The following is a 19,160-nucleotide window of genomic DNA, read 5'->3' as shown; positions in this document are numbered from 1 at the left end:
TTAGCTTATGTAATATCGCTTACAAGGTCATTACGAAGGTTTTGGTATCCTGGATTCGCTCTTATCTAAATGATATAATGGGCCTTTCCAAGATAATTTTATACATAGACGAGACACTATAGAAAATGCTATCCTAACTCAAGAAGTTATCCATTCGATCTCCAGATCCACAATTAAGAAGGGTTATGTTGCTATTAAAATTGACTGAGAAAAGGCATATGATAGGGTCAAGGTCAATTGAAATTTTCTGAGGATAACGCTCATTGACTTTGGCTTCCTACCCTCCATTGTCAAGCTAATTGTATGGGATGTTTAGTGTTCTCCCTTTTAATTATTTGGAATGTTATAAAGCCGGGGAGTCTTAGCCAATGCCTAAGGCAAGGTGATCCCTTCTCACCTTACCTTTTTCTATTATGCATGGAGAGATTAATAGTGAGTATTCAAGACCAAATCAAGAGGTGTGTGGGAGCCCATCCATGTCTAGGGGATGTTTATCGGTGTCCCATCTTCTATTCGTAGATATCGTGTTGTTATTTTGTAGAGATTCTCATGAACAAGCCAAAGTGATGATTGACGTCCTTGATAATTTATGTGTTATCTCAAGCCATAAAGTAAACCTCCGCAAATTGAATTTTGTCTGCTCGAAGGGAGTTCCCCCAACCATGAAGGATGGGATTGAGGGCATTATGAGCATTAAATGTACCTCTTGTATAGGCAAATACTTGGTATTTAATCCTGTTATAGAGTGGGTCACAGCCGGGGATTTTAACAATGTGGTAGTAAAAATTCAGTCCAAGTTTGCCTCTTGAAAATGGAAGTTATTAAATAGAGCTGGACGTCTCCGCCTCACCAATTCAGTGCTTGCGTAAATGCCAAACTATTTGTATATTGTATTAATATATAACTTTCTCTAAGTAATTAGTCTCTAATATTAATAATATGCATTTTTTAATCATTTTAATCAATGGTTAATTATGCATATTTCTTAAAGATTTGAATATATTAAAATTTATACTATTAAATTTTTTTATTTTAATTTAAATACACTTGCAAATAAATTTGATTTTAACCGACGTATATACAATATCACACCCCCAAATTCAAAGTTCCAGCTATTAATAGAAATAATCAGACAACAGCATTCACATTACATAATACAAATTAAAGTTAAAAATAACAAACTTATTTTTTGTTTTTCATTATATTGAGATAAGTGTAAAAACAATAATACATATACACCCGCCTTTCTAACCAATAACATTAAAAAAGAGAGAGAAAAAAAAGCCACAGATATAAAATACAAACTTGATAAAATGAAAGAATTGGACCTGCCCACTGTCTAGTGTCTTCATTGCTACAATATGCAAACATTGCAAGAGGCAACAGCAAAATCTAAAAGGAGAAACTAAAAAACACTCTCCATGCATGCGGCGTCACATTCAAACTTGGACACTAACCACAGCTACGCCCATTATATAGGCCGAAAGCAAAACGCTATGATAAGAACCCAAACTATGGTATATACCCAATAAAACCACACTATCTCAACAGATAAGAGCATTTTAAAGATAACTGAGGAAAGGTATAGCAGCTAAAGAAGCAGACGTCACTCTTTCATTTCAAGTTTAGAACAATTCGTATTTCTTTTTCAGCATGTCTTGCTTCCATCTTGGCAACTTGTAAAATGCTTCTTTTGCCATTCCAAATACAGTGTTGAACTCATCCTCTGACAGATAGGCCTGACCGACAAGTGGAGAAGAAAGAAAAATGGTATATCAATCTAAAGCATAAAATTGAAAGATAATCTAATTTTGTTAGTTTGGCTTAGGGGAATGCAAGTAAAGATGATTTAATAAAATTAAAGGGGTGGCGATTGTCAAAATTTCAAGAGATATTTCAAAATAAAATTAATATAATATTAAATTAAATATTAGATCAGTACAAAACAAGACTAACCTCTCTCCGTTTAAGATCAACTCCAGGCACATTATGACCAGATTTAGTCTTTAATTGCTCATAACTGAACATCCTTTGACCATCATTTCCTTCCTCCGCATTCTCTTGTTTTAGTTCCAAATCCCCATTGCTACCGGTCTCAGGGGGAAGTTCCTCTGTTTCCTTGGCTTCTGCAACTTCTTCAACTTCAGAGGAGTCACTTTTAGTTTCTGCACCAAGAACTTAAAACTTATAATATGATCAGACGCAAGCACAAACAATTTTGTGCGAACACTGGTCAGTTATGCTTTTTAATGCAAAACTGGCATTTATTTCAATGATTCCTATTGAGGGAAAGAAAAAACCTAAAAGTTATTAAATTGGCATGTGTTGTTTCTTCTCTTGATCTCAATAAAGCCACAGGGGTTTCTAAGATGCTATGAGAATGTAGTACAACAATGTAGCGCTTAGGCTTCCAGTCTTAGTAGTTTACTAGCAGTATATATTATTATGATTAAAAAATATCAAATAATTAGAATTAAACAAAAAGGATTTATATTAATTATTCAAATTTCAAAAGAAAAACACATAAGTAATAGGGTGTAGTAAAATATTCAACCCAAACAACCCATTGTATTCAGGGAATGCAACATCACATTTAGACAAGAACTATTTTGCTTACCAGTAGCACTACCTTCAGTGATAGGACTCCTGCTAGCAACAGGAGAACCATCCGGTGATTTTTTCTTTTCAGCCATAAGAACTTGTGAAAGAGCAGCTACTGCTGCAGCTCTTTGTGATCCTTGACCTCTTCCAGATGGCCTAGGAGTAAAAGTCTTCGTCCCAGATGATGAATTAAATGCAGAGTTTAAAGCGGCTAAAGCTTCTGCCCTTTGCCTTGGTCCCCCTTGGCCTAACCCATTCAATCTATCTTGTGCCTGCAAGAAGGCAAAGGGTTAATTGAGAACTGATTATAATAGAATAATGGAACAGAATAATGACAACACAACCACAAAGAAACAATAATGAAGGTTATAGGAATAAAGAACCATATAAATGAAAAATGTACAGAATACAACACAGATGATCTCCACTTAAAGTAATTTTCTTTAATGCAGCTTCCCCACTCGAAAATTACTTTATTCTCTCTGATCCATTCAATCCTCATCTAGGCTACTACAGGTCTTCCTCGCACATGCCTAAACTACCTGAACTGAGGCTCAGCCATCTTTCTCTCTAGTGCATTCTATCCTGATCGTATCTTGTCTAATACGTCCCCCTTATCAGACACACCATTATCATCTCTATTGCATAGAATTTATTCCCTTGATAGCTTTTAACTGCTCAACATTCATTTTCATACAACATTGTAGGTTTTATAGTGCTGCAATAACATCCAAAACCCTCCAATTCAAACATCTAGCTTGAAGCCCATGTCTATATCTCCATTGTTTTGTATGATGAACACAAGATACTAAAACCATGAGGGTTATGATATGGTGTGGCCTCCAATTTTCACTTATAAGTCAGGATTGATGTGCCTCCAGCCGACTTCACATTCCATACTCCATCTTATTTCTAGCAAAAGTCATGTGCTCCCAATTCTTGTCTCCAACCACGTGTGAAAAGGCATGCATCATCGAACCTCTTGGACATGCTCAATAAGTGCATCCGAGACTAAAGGTAGAAAGGTCAAATTTGACCCTCAGTTTAGCCATATAGTTAGAGGAAAATCTACTGTGACCCCACCTTGTGTTATCAAATATCACCCTAGTTGTGATCCCCTCATACATATCCTTAATTGTGTAAATATAGGCAATATGAATTTGCACCCAATAGTAAAAAGGCTACATGTGAGGGGGTTTAATAAGGAATAGAGGGAACTCACAGAAGAATGTAAAGAGACAACATATAAATAAAAATAATAGAGTCAATTAGTTAGTTAGGCATTAAGTCAGGAGTTCACTAGAAGAGGAGGGGTTGCTCCTGAAGTTGCCAAAGGGATACACCTGTAATCTTGTTTGTTCTACTGAGGAAGATTTCTTGGGTCTCTTTCTGGATTCCAATTTTGCATTCTTTTCTTGCTTCAAGCACTTCGATAGCAGTTGAATCTATTATGCAAACTTCTTTTTCTTTAGGGCCTTCCATAATATCTATCCTTGCATTTTACTGCATGTATTTTCCAAATTAATGAAGAGCACGTGAGTCTTTTAGATTCCTCTAATATTGCTCCATCAATCGCCATAGCAAGTATAGTGCTTCATTGGTTGCCCTCCGCTCCCCTGGTTTCCTCATCAAAATACCACTTACACTTTATTCTCCAAAGTGCACCCCTCTTTAAACTAAAGGAGCCAATTTGGGTTAAAATTCCTTGTAATAATTCCTATGTCCTATAGTCAAGATAATCTACTTTTGGTTTAAACATCATTGACTATAAAAGTATAAAATAAAAAGGTACTGAATTTTCTATAAGCAAGTAAGCATACCAAACCGGATGCTTTCTCAGAAGATGAACCAAATGCATTAGATAAGGCAGCCAAAGCTTCTGCTCTTTGTCTTGGTCCCCCTGGACTTGACCCATTCAACTTTTCCTGTCACCAAAATCAGCAAAGCCTTGTTAAGCAGTAGAGGAATGACAACAAATTAATTAATGCAACAACAAAGTAAGACATGATATTTAACACTGAAAGTATTGCATCTACACAACTTGTAACATAACATTGAAAAAGAAAAAATAAATATAGCTCAACAAGTGTGGTAAATCATTTAACTAGAAACATAAGAATCATAGTGTGGAGGGCTTTGAGGTTGGTTCTTAAGATATAATTAAATCATGGGTAACAAACAGAACCAAAGGTCTATAATTAAATCATTGAACTTCAATGTTAATTAAAGAGAAAAGAGGCATTTCTATAAGTAATTCATAGTTATGAATATTCTAAAGCATTTCTGCATTACCATATCAGTTGTTGGATATATGAAAGTAAACACATTGTTTATTACAGTAGTTAAGGTTCACGTGGTTCGAACATAAAATATGATACAATAATCTGTAAATTGGACTACTTTGCATGGTTCAACATCGGCTTTCCCAATTTAAAATTAGAAGCTGAGTCATAATACCTCCACAGCATGGCCAAGTCCAAAGAGTAGTGACACCTTTTTCTGAAATGAGTTCCCCATAACCTGCATTGCACATTTAAAATAAAGCATGAAGAATTAACAAAATAGCTGTTTCCCAAACAATAAATTTTGAATGGCTTGAGCATTTTGTCTCGTTATGGTGAATTTCTTTAAAAAGTTCTCTCAACCACTTCACCATTTTCTGAAATCTCACAAATTTTTGATCTACTTTTACCATGTAAATAGACTGACAGCACTAACTAGCACTGTTTCATGCATGGGAGCAGTACTATGTTACATTCAGAATTTTGTGAGCCTATAAATAATGATAATAATATAATGGGATTCCACTAAACTTGCCACTCAGCCAATAATTATGGTCTCTTCTCAACCAACAAGGACATGCAAAAATTTAAAACTTTACAGCTGAAGATAAAGAGTGAAAATAATTAATTTTCTCAAAGAAAATAGAAGTGACAACAAACCAGAAAAAGGGACATTTTTATGTTGTGGTACATACCATAGCTTTTGCATGATCCCATGAAAAGTATGTTGTGAAAAAGCAAGGTTCATTCCCTTCTGTTACTTTATATAGTGGTACATGTGGAGATAGCCCCTCCAGAGATGCAACCAAATCTATGTATTTCTGAGGGAAATTTTTGAGTAAGCATCAAGAATATCAAGTAGAAGGCAATATAGGAGATAAAAGCCATAAATTGTTTAGCATGTTTACCTGGCCAATTTCAAAAGCATTTCGCTTTTCTTTGGGTTCCACAGAATGACCAATCCAAATAAACACTTCTGCATGTGTGTCAAGTATAAGGATATCCTCCGGCAACAGGTCGTCCTGAGAGAAGTTGTAAACCTCCTCTACCTGCAGAGTAAAATATAAAAATAGATTTAGAAGACATTCAGAACCTCCTGTGGTTACTATTTCCTAAAATTAAGGGGAAATTTTATATAATGAAGGTGCAGTCACAAAACTCACATTGAACTTTCCTGGTGGATCCACAATGGAAAAAAACAAAAAAATATCAGAAATGGTCAGTATATCAGTAAAAAAGTATGCAATTGCATAACAATATTCTATAATAAGAAGTAACATGACAAGAAATGCAACCTTTGTTAAATGATAAAGTGAACAAATGTGGATCTCTGACAACCTCATTAACAACTTTCTTGCTGGTGTAACTTTGTTTTCCTCCTAGTGCAGACCAGAAAGCTGAGCTTTCTGTTCCTTCTTTAGCATGCTTTAAAGTAGCTCCTGGCTGAACATGGACATGTATCTCATAAGCAAATAATGTATAGAGCAAAACTACTATTATTTTAACTTCATGCTAAAATCACTTTGTTTGGATGGAGGTAAGATATAAAAGAAGGAAATAAAAAAGAAATATAGTAGAAGAAGTATATTGTTTGGATGAATATAAATAGGAAGGAAAGAAATAGACAGTGTATATTCAACAACATTTTATCCTTTAAAAGATTTCTTTTAAAAAAGAGAACACACATGAACCCAGCAAAGATTCTCTGCCACCCCCACCCCACCACCATGTCTATTCTTCTCTGCTATAACATAGAATGAGATTTGGGGCAAATGTACCAAAACAAAGATACTTGTTTCTGGCACAGTTGAAGAATATGGCACTGTAAAAAAAATCAGGGCATTGTCCAAGTATCACCAATCACCAAGTTAATTCTCTGCTGCACTGCTCTGATTTTAGGACAAATTTGTCACTGTTAAGCACATTTTCATTCATCCACCAAAACAGTGAGCTAAACTTCCAAATGAAGCTTCTCAACTCATAATTCATTTCTAGGGGCATATTGTGTGTCTCCACACCACTCTATATTAAAACAATGAGCATGGGGACCACGAGCCTTCCAGTTCCAAGGTGTTCAACAATGGTAATTGATCCAACAGCCTCCACGGCAGGCATGAAGAAGCCTCAGATGCTCTCGCTACTCATCTCCAAGAAGAAAACAAAAGAGAGAGATAGGGTAAGAATATGTTCTCCTACTTCATCATCTCTTCGGAAATATTGCCTGTCATGGAGAAAAACGTGTGTTGTACCCAACCTCAGTTTCTCTCCTTCCACCTTCCCATGCACATACAAACAACTGAACTATGATACTTCTCCATCTTTTTTATTTTTTCGATTTCTTTCCTCTCTAATTCTATTAAACCAAACAAATCATAAAATAAAAATTAAGTCGAGTCCCATGTAGCTTCAAGGGATGCACTTTAGTATAACCAGAAGATTATATCACCACATCATGTCAGTTTGAAAGATTTGATCTTGAGGTAACAAGTTCCATAAATATAAGTTCAAAACTTGACTGAAAAAAATACCCACAGGTTCAAAGTTTTCATGTGTAAATTGAACTTCTCTAAGTAGAAAACTGAGAATTGGTTATTCTTCAAATTTTTATGAGAGCCATAGATCTTACCCGTAAAAAATCAGCAACCTTTGCTGCTAGCTGTTGCTGCTCAAAGGAACACTGATTTCCATGCCAAGTGAAAATTGTAGAGCCAGATTGCAGGACAAAACACTCAGTGGAATTCAATGATGATGGCACCTTAATAAGAATAACATAAGTATTAAGGGCTAGAAAAAAAATATAAACCCTACCAACATACTTGTAGAGGAAAAATAAGGAATACTTTCATGAGTACATACTGCATCAACTTGTACTGATTTATTGTTGTAAATAGAAGTTCCAGAAATTCGAATAAGTGCAATACTCTCTGCTGTGTATGTCTCATCTGATACTCCTTTGTCTGCTATTAGTTTCTTGTATCCAGAGCTGAACCCTCCCTAAAACAGGTGTATATTAGTTAAAAAAAGAGTTAGCTTCTCTAAGCTATACTATATATTATTGAAAACACCATATACTTTTCCTCATGATACCTTGAGAACCACCATTGGTTGGAAAATAGCAACAAACTGTGGCGGCTCTTTGCCTTCAAATATGCGACCCTGCAAGAAACTACTGTAAATTATACACATTTTCCAAGCAACATCCTCAACTTGACATTAGTATTACAATACCTGTACAGGTCTACCCTTTAATGAGGTAGACATTGTATTGGCCAACCTAGTAGCCGTTGTTTGGTCCTCCTGAATAGGAAATTTAACCCAAGGTCAAAAGCATTCAAAACAAACTTATTTGATTCAACAAAGTATTAGTGCAGAAAATACAATTTGAATTGAAAGTACAGATAAACAATTATGTGATTGGGCGAAATTTCCAAAAAAGAATCCTTAGTAAAAGTATTTTCAGTTTAGGAATGACTAACCACTTAAGGGGTTGATTAATATGTGATTACTCACCATTCTTTGAACAATGTTAATCAGTAAAGTGGTGAATTACAAATATTCCAACACCTTTCCTCTACTCAAGAAGAAAAATTGAATGTAATAACCAGTTTGACTTTTAATATTTAGCAAAAACAACACTAGTTCTGTATAGATGAACATTCTAATTTATTATATTCTTAAAGAGGAGCTAACACATGTTCAATTAAGCTTATTTTCATAAAATAATTTCTTTTTTTATCGAATCTTAGAATTTGGGTTTGGGTCTAACTCAACCCCAAAACCTAGCTTATGGGGAGGAGGTTGCGCCCCACTTAAATACATTATCTTGGCACCATCTCTAGACAATGTGGTGGGACTTTGGACTTGGTGCATGGATAATATGGTAGGTGATTCAATAACAAATCTATAATAGGCTCTAATAATTTGGGTTAAGGATTGCCCCCCCACTTATCCTGGCACTATCTCTAGTCAATGTGGGACTTGGATTTTTCCCAATATGAAAAATTTTAATCCTCCCATAGTACATACTCCTGCCCTTAAAGTAGAAGCACCCACCTTTGTATGGTTATTTTTTTCCTAATTTAATTTTTTAACTAAAAAATATTACCAAATAAAGTTGACTGCAAAGGAACATATACTACAGAAGTACGGAAAATTTACTCGCCTTTAACTTTAAGGCCTCTCTATGATGCTCTGTTTTTTTTTTTTTCTAGAAATATCAGTTCGAAAGATATGCAAAATAGAATGGAAGATGACATTGATTAATGAACCTATTTGCTTTCTCCTATGTTTTACTTTTTTGCCCTGGTTGATGCACACAGCCATGTGAAAGGGATAAAAGGAAAATATTTTACCCTACTTGTAATCCATAATTCCTAATTATATAAGCTAGTTATTTTTCTCACCAAAATTGTGGGTTGTTTTTATGATTTTTTAAGAAAAGAAGGAAGTTATTAAGACAAAAGAAAATTATAAGGAATCTGGGGGATAAAAAAATTATAAGGAATTTTAATGCCTATACACGAAAATTCTAGATCAGTCCTAATAGTGTTGGAACCAAAAAGTGAATGTAATGTGCATATATATCTATAGATCTCAAATCAGAAAGAACATAAATTACCTCAACACTGTCTTTGCCAAACCAACAGCACAAGAAGTAGTCTTCTTTCCGCTCACCAGAGTGGTAGGTGTACAGTACAATGTAACAATCTCCACTATAAAATTTACCGATCTCCTCCTTTGGCAATGCATTCTTGGCATTTCCATTGATTCGCCATACCTACAAATTTCAAATAATATTAAGTGTTTACAGGTGTAAATTAAATAATGCTAAGGGAAGTAGGAAAGTTTATAAAGAAAATTATAACCCCACCTCTATCTTTCCACCTCCTTCAAGCAAAGGTGGAATTTCCTCATTTACAGGGGTACTTTTTGTCATTCCTTTGACACCCATGCCTTGTTGCTTAAGCAATGCTGACAGTACATCAAATAGCTCACTTGTCAGTATGGCTGGCTACACAAAATGGCAAGTCAAAGTATAAGAGAGAACAAATGATATACACCTGCAACTTTTCCTCTTCCTTCCTCAGCACTGGTACTAGCAGATCCTGATGGCCAAGAATCAAAGTTGGACTTAAATGAATGTGGCTCATAACCTTGAATAATCCGGGTTATCCTTGTAGACTTTGGCCTATTTTGGCTTGCAACAAACTCCTGGAGGTATTGGTAGAATTAATGAATCCAATTTAACAAACAAATGGAAATGAATTAGATTATAGATTCTACAATGGCCTTACCTCAACGGCTTGGCAGGCTGATTTTCGTTCTTCAACTTGTGTCACACGACCAACCCAGACAAACACCTCAGCACCACAGTCCAGTAAATAGCATTTGTTGTTTTCCAACAGTGATTTAGAAAGTTCACCTTCCACAGGCTTGATCTCAACATCAACAATACTGGCAGGACAAGTCATATGAAGTTATTCTTCATTTTAGTTATTGGAATAAAGCATTGTCAGTGACCATATGCAAACTATTGATATGCTAATCAACACATGATGAAGTGATCATATCCTCCAGGTCAATAAATTTAAATGCCTAGGGCACACATATAGAACACAAAGAAACATAAACTTCATTTGAATTTATATTGGTAAGCTTATTAATGAGAAAAGAATATGAAAATAAATATTTAACTATGTGACAATAATATTATTTAACCAAAATAATACTGTCCTGAGCATAATTCAGCAAGCAGAAACAAAAAGACATCTTCATTCTTCAGACAGTATTAGAGGAATTCCAAAGCCCATAATTCCAATCAAAATATCCTCATGTCACATAAAAAACTCAGACATTGAGCATAAACTATATGCATGCATATTTCAAATCATAAGATTTAGCTATCCAAAATTGTATTTAAAGATTTTTAGTAATATAAATGACAATGGGCTCTTTGAGCCAAATTCTCAATATATGTATATATATATATATATATATATATATATATATATATATATATAAAGAGAGAGAGAGAGAGAGAGAGCAAGGTCCTTTTGATAGCATCTCTAAAAGTTATATCTGATTTATTCTCTCCTTGTTAATCAGACTATCTTCCCTCATATCCATCTTTTGCATACTTGCTATTAATCTTCTCCTCACATTGACTAAACAAGAGCTTATTGTATTTTTATTTTAAAAAAAAAAGATAATAGAGCAAAAAAAAATTGATCGGCAAATGTTATTAATGTTATGTTAGTGGGGGGATTCAAACCTAGATAATATAGCAATTGATTACATATAACTTTTCTAATTGTCTTAGATCTTACATGCAAATGAGGTTATATGGCAATCTTTAAAAAATTATATAGTAGCTGACAATTCATTTGTCTTGATGGTATTATTTGGGTTTTGTTAAAAAATGACCAAAGACTCTCTAATTATATCACCGTTTCAAAACAAAAATGCTTCAGGTAAAATATGGAGTGGGGGAAGGGACTTAAGGACCACGAAACCAAGATACCTGTAAAGCTGAGCAGGAATTGTCTCTGGAATAATATCATCCTCACTGATTACCTTCTTCCCAATGGGAGCAAAACCACCAAAGAGGACCCAAAATTCACCTGAGTCTGACTCAGTGTCTAATTTTCCATCGTCTGCAATGTGGGATAGATTTTATGAAGTAAAAAACAAATGAATGTGCATTGGAAGAACAGAAATACTGAAATACATAATAGGAAAATTGCCTTACCAACAATTGCAACATCACATTTCCCTTCATGGTATTTTTCTTTCAGAAACTGTATGACTTCCAAAGCCTTGGCTCTTTCCTGAATATTGGAATTTGCACCATTGAATTGATAAATCTTGTTCTCAGTATCTAGTATGAATACATCTTCATGGTTCAACGAAGACCTTGCAAAAGGGACCTGTCAAAGCAAAATGTCAAACTTCATGCGTACTGAATTAATGAAGTTCATGAATAACAGAGAAGACTATACCTGTCTCAATCTTACAACTCTTTTCCCTCTGCATACATACAAACGTGTTTCAAACTCCTCTTCTTCAGGTTTTTTAAACCCAGATGCAACTCCACCCTCTAATGGTATAATACATGGTTTAAAGTATGACAAAAACTTGTCGGACTCATGTCCTTGGATTTCCCTGTGCTGCACTGCACGCCCTCCAAGAGCAGCATCAAGTTCAACAGTTTTAATGGCTGCAGTTCCAGCCTCATCCTAGAAGTAAAATCAGTGTCAGCCAAGATTATTATTTTGTCAAAGCAACTATGAACCCTCCTAACCCCTGCCCTTTCCAAATAACTCAACACATCTAAATACTAGTTAAAAAGGAGTCAGGAAAGGGGGGAAATAGTGAAAGTGAATGGAGACATAAAACAACCATGAAATAGTAAACTTTTCAAAAAAGCACAATTCTACAACATTCTACATGCCTCTTCATTCTAAGAGGGAGAAAAAAAAGTAATGCAAGATGAATTAGGCAAGACATGGGATGGAGAAGAAGGAAAGCAAAGTCCAGGCTTACCTGACTTGTATCCTTTCCAATCCAAAAGTGTAAATCATAAAAATAAGTGCCTCCTTTGCCTTGAGTTGTCTGTAGATACAATACACACAAAATAAACACAGTTTTTTTAAATGGAAGAAAAAGACAACAACCTATATTTCACACTTAATGAAATTATGAACAGCAACACCAGATACATTCATATATATATGAATGCATCAAAGGTAATATTGGATATAGCTCAGACCTGCAAGATGATGTACGAATCTCCCGTGTAGAATTTGCCATACTCAGATTTGGGCAATGCAACTGGCTGAAAATTCTCAATCCTCCATATTTCAGTTCCTCTACAGCAAGTTAAGTTTAAAACCTCTCAAAGCATACAGTATATTCAATATTCAATATATAACACAATATAGCATGAATGCTAGACATAAAATCATCCATATGTCTTAACTCAACAGCTCTTTTGAGTAACAAATTCATGACATGGAATCGGAGCCTCTATAACCGTGTGGTCTAGAGTTTGATCCTTGTCCCCCATTCTTAAAAATAAAAGTTAATTTTCAACACAGTGAAGGTTCAAGCATGTTGATGTGTTTGATATAAAATCATTTTATGTACCTTCACCCAACAGCTCAAGCTTTGGGAATATTTGGTTCACGATAGTGAATAAGCCATGCTTAGAGCTGAAGATTAGTTGCATATGTTTGATGATTCTATCAGCAGTAAACGTTTATCATACTTTTCACTTTTACTTTATTCATAAAGATAATTTTATTCACACCCATTACTTAAAGGATACACTCTTTGACCAACTCCCTGGAATGCAGGATCCAAAACTTTTGCTGAGCTAGACATGGCTAAAAGTTCCTTCTAGAGTATCCTTTCTTTATCAGCAAACACAATTTCTGCAAATGTGAAAGTAATCCAATGCATGAAGAAAACAAAGTTGAGAAAAAATAAACATGAGAAAATCATTCATTACTATGCAGATAAAGTAGTTGCATATTCTCCTAGAATAAAATATTGTGCATACGAGTGCATGATTAAAACTTGATAAGTATCAAGTGATGTGTAGAGAACAGCAGCATCAAAAGCCTGCACAGAAAACATGAAATATTTTCTATATTTTTCATCTAAACCATGGCCAAGGCAGAATGGTTTTTATATGTTTTTGGAGAATCAATCATAGAAAACTCGCTTTCCAACAGATAGTTATGATATAAATTGACTTTCTATATCCTCTATACATCATTATAATCACAAACAGCTAACAAACTGCTGGTTTATAAATAAGGAAAATGACTAAAGCAGACCACAGAACAACTTAGGCTTACTATGATGGAGGACCTCGTATTAGAAATAATATGCTCTTCTTAAAAAGATGGAGAAATAAAGCAAGGATTTGCAAATCAAGAAAACTGCCCACTTTTTCATGTTATAAAAGCATCACTTGATTCACTTCTGGAATGCAAACAAGTTTCTAGCAATGGGAGTACATTACTTCTGGAAGCACATATATTTCAGTGATGATCACAGTTTGCAATGACCTAAATAATATCATTTTAAATATTGCATGCTAACACAATTCCAAAGTACCTTCCATAACAAGGTTTGGCCAGTCATTCTATTCAGTAGCATGAGTTGTCTTGTCAGTTTTCAAAAGCAATGATCAAGATGGTAACAAAATGAAATCTTTTAAAGTAATCTTTTAATATGCAAAATAATACAGCCAGGACCAGCCTTCCATAGTTGCACTATTTTCACTATAGATTACTTCTTTAACCAACGAAGCAAATAACAAGCTCCTTGTTACCAGAACAACCCCATCTCTGCCATGCATGTCCCAAGCTTCCCAGTTCTTTAATTAGGCAGATACTGTAAGCCGAGAACAACATTAAAAGCTTAAAGTGTTATTGCTGCAAAGACTTCAGCAAATAATTGCTCTTCTACAGCTTGTTCCACCAAAACTTCTCTCAAATCAAATTCACTAATAGCCAACTCGGGAAAGCATTCCAATATTTTTTCCAAAATCAGATAATTTATCAAAGATTACATTCAGAGTTATGCACTTAAAAGCCCGTGGAATTTTGAACACTAACTTGATCAGAGCTAAGAATCAAGCACTAATTAAAAAAAAATGAAGGATTTTAAACTTAGAAACTCCAAATACGTTAGACTTGAACACTAAAGATCTACCAGCACTGTTCATCTAATGTTCATTCAACCAATTGATCAAATTAAAAGCAAACAGAAAAATACGCCAATTGATCAAAGCTCCAAAAGAAAGAAAAAAAACCACAAATCACAGCAAAAACGCGAGATCACCAAAAAAAAAAAAAAAGCACAAAACGACGAAAAAATCGAAAAATCAAAACCGATCCCAGACCGTAAAAAAAACGACGGAGACAAACATATCACGGAACTCAATAGAATTGGAGAAATAACAACGAGAACAAACATCGAATCGAATAGCACAACAGTTACAACGAGGAGAAGGAGTAAGATCAGCGATTACGGAAGGCGTTAAGAGAGCACAACGCGGAATTGAATTGACCAAAGCCAAATTGAATTGACGTATACCTGAGATCTCAACGGCGATGATGATGATGAGTTTCAGAGAGAGAGAGATAGTAGAGAGAGAGGGAAGGATATAGTTGGAAAAGAAAGTGAATTATTGCTGTTTCTGTGCGTGGTGGTCTTTCTCTCTCTTCTAACTTTTGAGGCTTTTGAGATTTGCAATTTCAGAGAGAAAGAAAAGAAAAAGAAAAGGGGTGTGTATCGTGTGTGGATGAATTATGACAACGATGATGGTGGAAAAAGGGCGGTGAGATGAACAGAATCAAAAAGGAAGAAAGAAAGAAAAAATAAATAAATAAAACAATTATAACAGATATAGACAGGGAAAGGAGGCTTAATGTTATTGTTGTTAGTATTTTTTTATATTTTATTTTATTTGTTTGTGAAGGTTGTTGTTGTTAGTATTTTTTTATATTTTATTTTATTTGTTTGTGAAGGTTGTTGTTGTTAGTTATTTGTTAAGACAAAAAAAAATTAAGGCAATGGTTCACAGTTTTTTTTTTTGCTGATTTTTTTTTCTGAATTATGGTCTGTTCACAGTGCCACCGCCCATGTTTTTTGCCTTTTTCTTTGCGTTTTCTTTAATATTTTTATGTTTTGTGTTTTTTATCTTCTTTTCTCTTTCCGTTACTTATAAGATTTGTTGGGTTTGCTTGTTTCATTGCGCCTTAATTGGTGTAATGGATAGAACTAAACGTTTATTCTAAATTTAAAGTGTATTTATTTTTATTCGTAAGAATATATGTTGAACCAATTGAGACTCATTTGATTAGTTTAAACTTTAGACCTAAATTTATTAAAAATAAATTATTAAAAAATTCTAAGCATTTATTTTGAAAATTTAGATCGAACTCCTAATCAGCAATTGATTTTAGAAGAAAAGAAAGTTATTTTAATAATTAATAAAAATTAACGGCTAATAGTATGTGTATATAATAACAAATTATGAATATATTAAAATATTAACGTTGATTGACTCATCATGAAATTATTCATTTTATGCTTATTTACTTTGAAAGCAATGAAATTAAAAAAAAATCTATTGAAAAGAGAATTTGTTTTTTTTTATTGTAACTATGTTGTTCATGTTAAATATCTATTAGGTCTATTGATAATTGATTTTTATAAGAGAAAATGATTCACAAATTACTTTTAGTGGAATATCATTTTTTTATTATATTTTTTTACATGCACAAAATTGAAAACATGAGTAATTATTTAAGGAAATTAAATGTAATTTCACTCAAACAAATAACTTATTTATTATCATAAAAAGAAAGAATTGTTCACAATAGAATAATTCTTCTAAATTAAATTCGTTAATAACATGGGTATTACATTGTGATTTTTTAATATGAACAATAATAAAGTTATGATATTTATACATCTCAACTTTTTATAAGTCACTTATACCTTATTTTTCTCTTCATCTCTATATCTTTTTATTATATCACATATCACATCTATTATTTCTCTTTACCATTTCATTTTTTTCACTTTATTTCCCTAAGGTGGTTCAGTCTAGAGAATCGTCATTGTTAGCGCAATTCATATACCCATGTGCGCGGGTCGTCCTCTTCATCACTTAGCTTGCGTCCGATTCTAAGCCTGACTTATCGACATCGTCGCACTCCCGTGCCGGCCCACCGTTGTGCCTTGACCCTACTGTGGTCCCGTCGTCATCGCCACCCTACGGTCTCAGCCCTAAGCTTTGTCGCGTTGTCAACATTATTTCATAGTAATTTATTTCTTTTCATTTTCCCTTCTGTACTTGGTTTGCATTTTATTTGGGATTAATTTCCACATAATGGTGTCATAATTCATATGCAGATGAACTTTATGAGCTTCATGGAAGAAAGTCAGTGTTAATTTCTCACGATCCATCTTCACCAAGTACTTTGTTAAGGGTAAATATCATTGCATGTTAAGGCCATGATTATCCTTGTGTAAAGACTTAAGATCTGTTAGTTTTGAAAATGCATATAGAGAAATGTTTTAGTTATGTTGTTGTTTTGAAAATGCATATAGAGAAACTTTTGGAAAGGATCTGTTTGTTTTGAAATAATATTTGAACAAGAAAAAGGCTTTAAAGCCTTCAATGCATCAGTGTAATGATGGTGCTACTACTTATAGTACATTTTGATGTTGTGGTAATATAGGGCAAAAATAGAATTCATCAAGACAATATTACCTTTGGGATATCTCCAATTCGAATAGTGTTAGCAGGGCAGTTCTGTGGCTGGTATAAATACCTGGGTGGAGCTAAGAAGGGGTTGCAAACTTGAACAACATTGACAGTTGATGTTGCTTGCATGACTGATATGTTTGCATTCACTTGGACAATGATCAAAACCAAAACATCATTCCTTCATCAAAATGCCAATATTGTATAAACAACAATATAGTGCAATAGTAGAATTGCAACACCAAAACATTAGTCCTTGATATTATGAAAAAAATAAGTTTAGTCCCTCACTTTGGCAACTTTTGAGACAATTTGGCTCTCAACATTGGTGTTGGTTATTCAGTTTGGTATTTGATAATAGTTCTCGTTGTTTTCACATTTTTCTAAGATTATACCCTTTTATTTATATCTTTTGTTCTTTGATATAAAATGCACAAATATACTGAAACTCGTGTTTTTCAGGTGATACATGCAAGTGCAAAAGGAAACTTGGGGGCGTTTCATTAATCATAGTTGAGATCCTAATTGTCGGACAAAAAAGGTCAGTATTATACTATTATTACTTTCTTTTTTTGTGGTTGACTAAAGAAAGGTTATGATAGTAGAGAACCTTTTTTTTCCTAATACTGTTATTGGGAAGTATATTTTTGCTAGCTTTAAATTTTGCATTCTACCAATTTCCCCATTCCGATAATACAAGTAATTCCCCATTCCGAGAAGGAATTGTGAGAAACGTAGTGAGCATGGGAAACTACTAATAAGCCAGGCACAAAGTGATAATAATAAAAGGGTGCTTCATGAATGAGTGAAACATAGGATTGGCTCATAATTAATTAGTTAAGTTAAGTAGCACCACCAATACTATCACAATAGATGGTGGATAAGGGTGACTTGTGTTGTGGAAAGAATGTTGGGTTCTTTGTGAAGCTCACGTAGCCAGTGGAACACAATTGCAGTAGAGGTTATGGTGAGGTATCATCTTTAAGCCACTCATGGAGATTTGTCAAGATGTTGACTAATTAATAAAAAAGAAATTAATATATACAATAAAGGATAAATATTTGGATTATTGGAAAATGAATGTGTGTGTATTTGTTTCTTAATCAAACTATATATATACAATAAAAGGATAAATATTTGGATTATTGGAAAATGAATGCGTGTATTTGTTTCTTAATCAAAGTATATATATACAATAAAAGGATAAATATTGGAAAATGAATGTTGTGTGTGTGTGTGTGCGCGTGCGTGCGTGTGTGTGTGTGTGTGTGTGTGTGTGTGTGTGTGTGTGTGTGTGTGTGTGTGTGTGTGTGTGTGTGTGTGTGTGTGCGTGTGTGTGTGTTTGCCTTTTCTTTATCTACATTTGATAAAGGATCTGAAGTAGTGATCTAAAAAGGGCATATCAAAGAGGAGTGCATTAATACCCATAATAGGGAGATAAAACTTTGAATTAGTGATTGACAAATCCCAACCTATGATCTACGCAAAGCTCATAGCTAAATAAAAAAAAATCTCCATATATGAGATCAGGATTGAGTCACAGTGTTAGAAGACTAAGCTACACTAAGATAAGTAAGAGTTAACTAATAAAATTTTTTCTTGCCCATTTTGTTCAATTATCCAATTTATATAGAGATGTTGTAGGTGAATACTAAGCCAATCATTGGCTTGATTACAATAGGAAAAATTCTGTTATGGGAGAATAACAACAATAGGTAGTGTTGATAACTAACTTAGTGCTTCTAACTAATTGACAAAGCAAGAATATTCTGAAGTGAGTGGGAAAGATCACTCATAATCCTCGAAATGGGTAAGCCTCCCAAGTGTCCTCTTGGGCATGCTGCTGAGTGCTTGGGTCATATTGCTATCACACAACAATAATGCCATGTTCATCAATCATCATAAAAATTTAATAAATGAAAAAAATGTTCTTTTTTCCTGTGAATAACAAAAAATAGAGACAAAACTAAGATTTTATGACATTTATT

General features: G+C 34.0%; 1 protein-coding gene across 4 annotated transcripts; it reads right to left on the bottom strand.

The window, feature by feature from the left end:
* Positions 1-1,161: 1,161 nt before the first annotated feature.
* On the bottom strand, positions 1,162-15,262 carry LOC114369303 (villin-3-like). Of its 4 annotated transcripts, XM_028326510.1 has the most exons (25): positions 14,991-15,261; positions 14,007-14,285; positions 13,210-13,315; positions 12,652-12,751; positions 12,426-12,494; positions 11,882-12,118; positions 11,632-11,809; positions 11,404-11,536; positions 10,178-10,337; positions 9,944-10,094; positions 9,754-9,854; positions 9,502-9,660; positions 8,112-8,180; positions 7,971-8,039; positions 7,740-7,877; positions 7,510-7,638; positions 6,179-6,326; positions 6,047-6,057; positions 5,792-5,932; positions 5,579-5,704; positions 5,059-5,121; positions 4,422-4,526; positions 2,618-2,873; positions 1,957-2,165; positions 1,162-1,739 (listed from the first exon to the last, which is right to left on the bottom strand). In XM_028326510.1, the coding sequence occupies exons 3-25, from the start codon at positions 13,263-13,265 to the stop codon at positions 1,626-1,628; spliced, it is 2,922 nt and encodes a 973-aa protein (XP_028182311.1). In that variant the 5' UTR covers positions 13,266-13,315; positions 14,007-14,285; positions 14,991-15,261; the 3' UTR covers positions 1,162-1,625. The 4 variants fall into 4 exon arrangements, with proteins under 4 accessions (XP_028182311.1, XP_028182313.1, XP_028182310.1 ...); XM_028326512.1 differs by lacking the exon at positions 14,007-14,285 and having other exon boundaries at positions 2,630-2,873; positions 14,991-15,262; XM_028326509.1 differs by lacking the exon at positions 14,007-14,285.
* Positions 15,263-19,160: the final 3,898 nt, after the last annotated feature.

This window comes from Glycine soja, chromosome 10 (assembly GCF_004193775.1).
Source record: "Glycine soja cultivar W05 chromosome 10, ASM419377v2, whole genome shotgun sequence".
Lineage (NCBI taxonomy): Eukaryota > Viridiplantae > Streptophyta > Magnoliopsida > Fabales > Fabaceae > Glycine > Glycine soja.
Note: the sequence above shows the minus strand (reverse complement) of the source record. Positions and strands in the feature narration are given on the sequence as shown.